The sequence below is a fragment of the Castanea sativa genome, chromosome 2, assembly GCF_040712315.1.
Source record: "Castanea sativa cultivar Marrone di Chiusa Pesio chromosome 2, ASM4071231v1".
Classification (NCBI taxonomy): domain Eukaryota; kingdom Viridiplantae; phylum Streptophyta; class Magnoliopsida; order Fagales; family Fagaceae; genus Castanea; species Castanea sativa.
The window spans coordinates 19,885,534-19,895,897 of NC_134014.1; the positions used below are offsets into that span (position 1 = coordinate 19,885,534).

Genomic DNA, 10,364 nt, shown 5'->3' on the forward strand with positions numbered 1-10,364 from the left:
TATTATTATCTAAAATAATGGTAACATGAATATGGGACATTATCATATAGTCCATGAGATGCATTGTATGTGATTTATGTGAAAAGTCACAGAAGATGTAAATTACAAGTTCTTTGTAAACTCAAAATTTATAGTTCGTAGTTGGTGATGAAATTGGGCATTTCATCTGCGAAGACTATAACGTGTCAATTAAGATGATTTGTCTTGATCATGGAAGTGGAAACTTCTAGTTGATATGTTGATATGTTTTAAGAGTTAAAATATATTGAACAGGACAGCTGTGAGATTTATTATTTTCCTAACCACTGTCAAATGAATAATAAATCTTACGACTTCTATTTGCATGAACTCTTAATCCTGAGAGAATAATAGACCTGATCATGAAGTGTAAGTTGCTTTGATATATCAGGAGTGAGACCTGAAGTGACGGTCAAAACCTCAGTATGTTGGGCAGCCACATTTAGTGTTGATGGAACATATATTCTCAAGATGGAATTCATAGTCTCTTGATGGAGATATAAAATATTCCCTTGAGATAAGTTTAATGGGTTCAGTTATTCAGAGAGTTAGGCCTAACCACTTTAGTAAGAAATTACTAAAGTATATATTTATGAAATTGGATTTCATAAATATATAATGAATAACTTTAAAGAATTAAACTGGGTACTCAAGGATAAGATGTAGTAATTTACAAAGTGGCAGTCTATGTTTATGACTTTGTGTTACTACAAATATTTTATGAAGGGGTTACATGTTTAATAAAGTCTTGGGATATAATTTATTAATAAGGCCTAGAGTGCAATTATATTTATATAGTGGTATTAAATATAATTAATGGTAACTTTGGACTTGTTAAGAGTTGACGGAAAAACCCAAGGCCCATTGGAGCTAGTGTCTTATTGGTCCCTTTTGGTCCCACTTCAAGCCACACACTAAAGCCCAATTGGAAAGGCCTAATAGGCCAACCCAATTAGATAATCAGTTAGTTATAAAGGGAGAAACATACAGAATTTTTATTAGAAGAGATTAGAAAAGAAAAAAGAAACGGTGTGTGAGAGAGTGTGAGACACACTTTCATTCTCCCTTTGAAAAACTGATTGAGAGACCACACATCTTGGGCGTAAAGTGGAATTGGAGTGAAGATTAAAAGTGTTCCCAAGTGCTTCTAATCTTTGTTTTGAATTTCTCCACACCAAGGTACGCTATCTTGTTCTTAAATTCTGAAATTTACATTGTGCACGTTATCAATCATGAATGAAATAGATCCTAGTTCGTCGCTTCCGCTGTGGGTTTTGTATGAGATACAAAACCAGAATTTTTCCTTCAGAATGATGGGAGTCTCTCATATTTAAAATTAGCCCAATCACTCTGTCCATCATAACCTGCCAAGAACGCACCCCTACGGATTGGCTTTGTGATAGGGAGGGCAACTTTAACCCTCATGAAATAACTCTGACTTTCAGATTTTTGTTTTCTCTCAACTTCAACCACCGTACCCAGTCGAATTCCCATTGCCTCAACGATTGTAGGCAACACCAAATCAAAAGGAGCCCCCCATATCTGCACCCAGAGAGAGACTGAATCAAACTTTACGTTTCCCGCCGTCATCCCCACTCGCCATTGAAGTAACATCAACACTTGGTTATCAAAGGACCGCGACCCACCCTTCAGCACACTATTCATCTCAAACTCAGTATTGAACTTGAGTTGAAATAAATTCAATCCCACTTCAACAATCTGAACACCTTCCTCTAGTCCCCACGCCCTTTTCAGAGTACGCAAGCTACCTTTTTATTAAAAGGGCGGCAGGTAAGGAACTTCCCTATCAAACTAAGCGCACAACTCTCCAATCCTTCCCTTTGCCCTTCATCTGGAATATCAATAATCTCTTCTTCCTCCATAGTCAGTCACATGTTCTCCAATATATTCGTAACATCATCTGCCATGATGCCCAAGTGAAGAAAAGAAAAAACGCAGACCCTTAGGAAACCTAAGGGAGGGAGACCTCGTAGCAATGAGAGAGAGAGCTCCTACCAGCAAGGAGAGCCTTAATTGACTTTTGAGTTTAAATTCAAATTAGTCATCTTTTATCATTAAAGCTTGATTACCTCATTCTTGGAAATATTTTATCTTCAATTAGATTATAAAGCTTTCCTTGTTAAAATAATCAGATTTAAATATTGACATTTAAATCTAATTGACTATCATCTTTTTGGGAAAGATTTTAGTCTTCCATGCAATTAAGACCATTAAGAAATATTACCATTAATGCTTGATTACCTTCCATAATTACCACCTTAAGATTTTATGACCTTTGACTAACCTTAGAAATTAATGAGGATTTTATTAAAAAAAAGGAAAGCAGATTACCTACACAATTTTTAGGTATTTTGAATATATTACAAAAAAAAAAAAAAAACCAATAGACACACACACATGCGTGCTCACTCACTCTCACACACACACACACACACACACACAAACAATGGATTAAACCATATGAAAAATAAACAAAAACTAAATAACATTATTAAAATGAGGATAAATTACAAAGTTGGTCCCTATCCTTTACGCAATATATCAATTTTGTCCCTAACCTTGTAATTGTGTCAATTTGGTCCATAATCTTTTGGTATTGTGTCAAAATGGTCCCGGTCGTTAAGTGATAGATGAAAAATGTTGACATGTCTAACTGTCAAAATTAAATATTATTTTTTATGTTACATGGCTTTCACATAAGTTGCCATGTGACATCAATTATAAATATCAACATTTTCTAATTTACTGTAATGCTCTCTGTGTCCCCTTCTCTCTCTCGATTTCTCTCTATCCTCAGACTTCATGACAGAAACTCTTCGAGCTCCTTTAGTTAGGCCAATTAATTGAATACAAATTAGAGTAAAATAAAAGTTTTTTGTATGATTCTTTTAAGAATAAAATAAGTTAAGGAAACAAATGCAATCACCTCATAATCAAATACCCACTTGAGATTAATACTATAAAAGATTCTTAAGAAAAAAAATCAATACTGCAGATTTAGACCCAAACTAGCAAACAATGTATACAAGATTAAAATCCAAGAGAAAACAAGTACAAATTGATGGAAAATTACATGTTTGTATCGCAATGGAAAATTAACGGATCTACTTCATTCAGAATTGATAACATGTATTATGTAAATTTCAGAATATAAGAATAAGAGAGCGTACCTTGTTGTGATGAATTTTGTAAGGACACAATACAAATTCCCAAACCACGACTGGGAGGAAATGGGCTTGAAAGGCCTTTCTTCACAATGAATTTGTAGAGGATGGGTTTGTAATCTAGATTTCAAGGATGGCTTAGACAATTACAAAAAGAACGGGCTTTGGGCCCAATGGAACAAAACAAAGAATCGTTTGCAAAGAGTAAGACTGAGAATTCCTCTTCGGATTGTTTCCGAGGATAGTTTATAATAGTATTTCTCAAGTTTGGATACAAATATTGATTATCATACACTTTTTCTTTCTCAAAAAGCCTCCCATTTCTTCGTATGCCTTCCCTTCTATTTATACTCCTCTCCTTCTCTTCATCATCTTCCCCTTTATGGTTGCAATCCTGATTTTCGGATACTTGTCCCATCCATTCTTCCCTAAAGCCCGCTGGGATTAGGGACCAAGTTCCAAGCTCTATGCTCAGGTCCCATCCTTCCATCTATCCAGTCAGCGTATCAATTACAGAGCTTTTAATGTATGGGCGGTGGTAGCAGCTTTACTTTAGACATTCCACCGCTCTTTCTATTGTCCTCCACGTATACTGTGTATCCTCGGCTTAACATTCCGAGGACAAATCTACTCCTTGGACGTTTTGGGACATTTAAATACTCCACGACCATTTTGATGTTTTCGGATTTGGGTTTCTAGCCCAAAAGACTTCGTTGGGCCGTCCTTCATAAATTACTGGGCCCAATACCCCTACAAATTTCAAAACAAAGATTAGAAGTACTTTGGAACACTTTTAATCTTCACTCCAATTCCACTTTACGCCCAGGAAGTGTGGTCTCTCAATCAGTTTTTCAAGGGAGAATGAAAGTGTGCCTCACTCTCACATATACACCATTTCACAATGATGTCTTTTTTTTTTTCTCACTTTTATAACTGATTATCTAATTGGGCTAGCCTTTTAGGCTTTTCCAATTGCGCTTTAGTGTGTGGCTTGGAGTGGGACCAAAAGGGACCAATAAGACACTAGCTCTAATGGGCCTTGGGTTTTTCTGTCAACTCTTGATAAGTCCAAAGTTACCATTAACTATATTTAATACCACTATATAAATATAGTTGCACTCTAGGCCTTATTTATAAATTATATCCCAAGACTTTATGATACATGCAACCCCTTCATAAAATATTCGTAGTAATACAAAGTCATATATGTAGACTGCCACTTTGTAAATTACTACATCTTATCCTTGAGTACCTGGTTAAATCCTTTAAAATTATTCATCATATATTTATGAAATTCAATTTCATAAATATATACTTTAGTAACTTCTTACCAAAGGGGTTAGGCCTAACTCTCTGAATAACTGAACCCATTAAACTTATCTCAAGGGAATATTTTATATCTCTATTAAGAGACTATGAATTCTATCTTGAGAATATATGTTCCATCAACACTAAATATGGCTGCCCAACATACTGAGGTTTTGACCGTTACTTTAGATCTCACTCCTGATATATCAAAGCAACCTACACTTCATGATCATGTCCATTATCCTCTCAGGATTAAGAGTTCATATAAATAGAAGTCGTGAGATTTATTATTTATTTGACAGTCATTAGGAGAGTAATAAATCTCACAGCGGTCCAGATCAATATGTCTTAACTCTTAAAACATATCAACATATCAACTAGAAGTCTACACTTTCATGATCAAGACAAATCATCTTAGTTGATATGTTATAGTCTTCGCAGATGAAATGCCCAATTTCATCACCGACTAGGAACTACAATTCTGAGTTTACAAAAAACTTGTGATTTATATCTTCTATGACTTTTCACATAAGTCACATACTATGCATCTCATGTACTATATGATAATGTTCTATATTCATGTTACCATTATTTTAGATTATAATAAAACAACTTTATCAATCACAATATTAAGTTATACATCATGTCATACATAATGTCATACATAATATCATACATAGCATTATACAATAGAATTTAAGGGAACTAATCCTAACACAAACACGGATCTTTAAAAATTGGAATGATTATACAAAGAAAAAAAGAGAGAGAAATTGTTAGACCAACCAAGAACTATAAAGTGATGCTTCAGATGCTCTGTGCTGTGAATCATTACATGCGCTTCAATTTTAATTTGGCAAAGGAATAAATTTGATGGGTTTTTCATGTTCGGTCATGGTGTTAATAAAGGAGAGCCTATGCCAGGTTGAGACTTATGGCGTTTGCTTCATGCATTTTAGAGGTGTGGGTGATGGGGGCACTATGAACACACAGGCCATTGAAGATTTAAATTTTTTTTTTTAATGTTGATGTGGCGGTACACATGGAATGAAAATAATATTTTATTTTGACTATTAGCCATGTGAGCATTTTTCATCTATCGCTTAACGACCGGGACCATTTTGACACAATTCCAAAAGATTAGGGACCAATTTGACACAATTAAAAGGTTAGGGACCAAATTGAGGTATGTCGTAAAGGATAGGGACTAACTTTGTAATTTGCCTTAAAATAAAGCAAATAAATAAAAAAAATAACAAGAAGAACAATTTTTTCCCTAGAAGTGCGTATGCAACATAATGAATGCGTACCATTATACTGGTGTGCATGTCTAGGGTTTCAACTCGATTTTTCAAATTAATGTTATGCATAGCAAGCAACAATGAAGCACATGTACACAACATGTTATTAGTGGAATCATCAAACACATCATGCATCATATTGATAGAAATAATGGAATAATAAAGAGAGAAGAACAACAATGAACTAAATAAAGAAAATCAAGGGAGAGAATATAGGTCATGGGAAAGACCCATATCTCACCCCTTTAACGCCTTACAATGATGTTGATTGACGAGTCCCTCGGTTAAAATTGACTTCCGTAATCTTCTCTTTCTAGATTATAACTAGGAATCAAAGCATTGTACTTTTGTATTAGATTGTGTCTAGAACCAAAGCAATATAATTTTTGGTTATTATCAAAGAGATGTAGTTTTTTCAAATCATCAATAAGAATTATGTACTTTTCAATTTGGTTTCTTATTTTCCAGTTAAATAAGTGTCAACTTCATTGTAAAACCCTTGACATAGGAAGAATAATAGCATCAATAAAACCTCCACTTTCTCTTGAGAGGCAATAATACAATTCCACCCTTATTCACGTGGGCATGAGGCGTAGGGGTGGCAAAATTCGACATGACCTGTAAATCTGACACGTCTAACCCATTTATAAATAGGTTATAAATTGAGGCTAAACAAGTTCAGGTCATATTTGGGTTGACACAGTTGACCCGTTTATTAAATGAGTCTTGTTCGTGTTCAACATGTTTAACCGGTTTGACCTGATTCGCTTATAAAGGTAATTTTACCATTTTATCCTCATAACCTAGGTATATAAGCTTAGCTATCATTTATTCTCCTCCCTTTAGACCAGACCTCACGCTTCTCTCAATCTTGCGTCTCTCCATTTTCATCATCAGTCTTTACTCTTTGTCTCCGACTCTTCTTCTTCTCCTCAAAACTCCAAACGCTTCTATTTCATTTACACTTCTATAGATATAGATTGAATCTATACTAAAAAAATAAAAACCCTAGCCTTCCCGTGTCTCTCAACCTTCTACTCTTTCTTCCCCTCAAATCCCTAGCCAACCCCTCTAATTTCTTTTCTCCTTGAAACCGTGGCTGCCCTCTCTACTCCTTGTTCTCCTTCATGACTGCATAGCTTCACCAGTTCTATTTCTTCAGCTTTCAACCACTGAATCCACTAGCAAGGTATATATGTTATATATTTTTGTTTTGCTTTCTTACTAATGAAATTTTCAATAATTGTAGATTTTGTTTATTGTGTTAATCATTTTCATGTTGATTGTTTAGTACTAATAGTAGACTTGTTTTTTTTTGTTGATTTTAAAATAATTGGATCCTGCTTTATGATTTATTTTCAAGTTTCTTTTTATCTGTCATTTTAAAATAAAATAATTTTAGATCCGTTCGTTTATTTTGTTAATTACTATCATATTGATTGTTTTTTTTTTTGATATAAAAGATAGAAATTTTATTACATTAAGTATAATAAAAAATACATAAGAACCCTATAACATCAAAATAGGGGAAAAACCAGACCTATTTTGCAGAAAGACGACACTATGCAAAAAGCATCACTTTGCAGAAAAACATCACTGTGTAGAAAAATAGACACTGCAGAAAATCCATTTGTTTTTTGTGTTAATTACAATACTGTTGATTTTTAGTACTAATAGGAGATCTGTTTACTGATAAAAAAAAAAAAGATCTGTTTATTTCTTGTTGATTTTAAAATAATCTATCTTGCTCTATGATTTTTTTCAAGTTTTTTCTATTTTTGTCATGTTAAAATAAAATAACTAAAGATCATTTTTTTTGTTAGGACATATGTGAATCATGTTAGGAACATAATTATTTAGAGTTGGCTAATCTTTTGACAAAATGCACTTTACTTGTAATTGGGTAGATCTAGGATGTGTTTAATACTTCAAGGAACAAGAGTTCAAGTCCAAGTAATGAAGCCATGCAAATCTGTCCAAGAAACAAGTGAAGAAGTGCTGGATTTTAAAGCTTGACAGCTAGCATCTATCGAGGTTTAAAAGGCAGTTTAGCCAGATGCTCGACAGATAACCTATCTATCGAGATTTACAAAAATCAGTTTTTCAAATTTGATTTCACGCATATCCATGTGTATGTGTTTAGGCTTTCTTTTGTCACAACCCTAAACATATATAAGGATTTTAAGGGCTGTCATAAGGTTGGTGCACTTGTTGTTGCAAGCATATTGTGACCGGTGACAATTTGCTCTAGTTCATCTTTCTCTTGAAGAAGCTGTTGCGTTTGTATGCCGTAGGATTTTTTTAATCAAGGAGTTTTGTGATCTTCATCATGTTGATGTACTGAAGAACTTTGTAGCCAACATCCTTCTCAAGTTGGTCTGTTAGTCACGTACTTGGATCTGTGCATCGATTGTGATAGGCCAAAAATGTATTGACCCTTTGTGATGAATTAACCAATTAATTAGCCAAGTGAATTAATTAGGTTCAATTTCATGCAATGAGTGTGGCAGCACAAAAAAATCACCAAAAAACTAAATATGCAGCGAAAATTAAATGACACGGTGATTTGTTTACGAATGAGGAAAACCTATACAGCAAAAACCCCACCGGGTGATTTTAAGCTCACTACTCCCGAGAATCCACTATTACAAGTAAAGGAATCGCAATACCTTATACCAACCAACAGTTGAACCCTTACCCCAATACCTAATTGAGCTCGTTCTATAGTGACAATTTCTCCTTGTATTGCACGGCTCCCAATACATGACTTGATCACCAACTTGAGAAGGATGTTGGCTACAAAGTTCTTCAGTTCATCACACAATGAAGATTATGAAGTTGCTTGGTCATAAAACCCTATGGTGTGCAAACACAGCAGCTTCTTCAAGATGAACTAGGGCAACTAGGTTTCCGGTCACACTTTTCTTCATACTTGTGGAATTGTGCTCTTGTGCAACTGTGCTACTTGTGACAGCCCTTAAAATAATCCTTATATATATATATATATATATATATATATATATTTAGGGCTGTGAGAAAAGAAAGTCTAAACACATACTCACGGATTGGATGAAAAACAGCTCTGAAAAACTGAGTTTCATAAACCTCGATAGATAGCCATCTATTGAGATAGTTGTCGAGCCACGGGCTTCAGCAGCTTTTAAACCTCGATAGATACTAGTTGTTGAGATAGCTGTCGAGTTTTAATGAATGACACTTCCTTACTTGATTCGTGGATAGATTTGCATGGTTTTAACACTTGAACTTGAAACCTTGTTCCTTGAAGTATTAAACACATCCTAGATCTACCCAATTACAAATAAAGTGTGTTTTGTCAAAGGATTAGCCAATACATAAAATGTTGACATATGTTCCTAACATCAAATCACATATGTCCTAACAATCTCCGCACAATTTGCGACAAAACCACAACAAACAAATGAAAATATGAGAGAAGTCATAAATCACTCAGCTCATATTCACTTGTAGAATACAATAAAATCTATCCTAACACAAACTCTTGAAAAACTTTGCAAGAAGAGAGTTCGTGGCGAGTAGACTTTGACAACCTTTTTTTCTGAAACACTTTAAACAAAACTCATCAAGGCATCTTAGTGTGAGACAGAACTAAAAGATTGCGTACAATAAATAAGAAACATGTGTATAAAGAGAGAAAAAAAAACAACACATGGAGAGATAGGTGAAAGAACTATAATAACAACCTCAAATGTATATATATAAACAAGTGCAAGGTTTGCTATCACAATATGATCACAAGATCTAAGGTACATGAACAATGTATCTAAAATAGAAAGAAAAGAAATAGATACATAAAAATCCTCACTACATCCCTCAAAAAAATGAACACTCCCCCTATCTCCTAAACTAACCCTCCCCCTATAAGTATGACTACTCTCATCTCAAAAATACTCCCCCTTTTTGTCAGAGACATCGTCACTCTCAGCCTTGGATGCTGGTGGAGATGGAGAAGAAGCAACTGTAAAACCACCCATGATAGCCTGTCGTCATGCGATACGACCAACACAGGTGTTCACCTGACACAACTCATCACTGAGTGTGTCAAGGCGAGCATCTATGCGCACAAGCTGTACCATGATGGCCTTAAGAGTCACACCGCTCGTAGAAGAAGGAGCGGATGTGGATGGAGCGGTAGAAGCTGGAGGTGCAACCGTCTTGGTCTGAGTCCGCCTCGAGCAAAGCTGTACAAAACTCCGCTTAATGGTAGCGGCATCAATGGCGCACATGAACGTGAAGTGGGGAGACTTAGGATAGGTGAAAAAAAAATGGCGAAGGAGCTGTGTGATAGCTGAAGGAAAAATGAGCTTATCACGGGTCGCCGTATCCTTATAGACATCTATAAGAGAGAGTATAAAGTGAGAAGGGAAATCAATTAAAAGATCCTCGATGAGGGATAACAAAAAGCGAGCATGAGGCTCTGTGATGGTGTTATAGTGAGACAATGGATGTAGAACAAAGGTCATCACCATGTTAATGAACCTCGGACCTTTAGCAAAGGCCGAGCAACGGGTGT

At 35.1% G+C, this 10,364-nt stretch overlaps 1 protein-coding gene across 1 annotated transcript; it reads right to left on the reverse strand.

Annotated features, from left to right (window-relative positions):
• Positions 1 to 1,323: 1,323 nt before the first annotated feature.
• LOC142625017 (uncharacterized) lies at positions 1,324 to 1,901 on the reverse strand. Its single transcript, XM_075798733.1, has 2 exons — positions 1,788 to 1,901; positions 1,324 to 1,701 (listed from the first exon to the last, which is right to left on the reverse strand). The coding sequence occupies exons 1-2, from the start codon at positions 1,899 to 1,901 to the stop codon at positions 1,324 to 1,326; spliced, it is 492 nt and encodes a 163-aa protein (XP_075654848.1).
• Between the last annotated feature and the right edge of the window lie 8,463 nt (positions 1,902 to 10,364).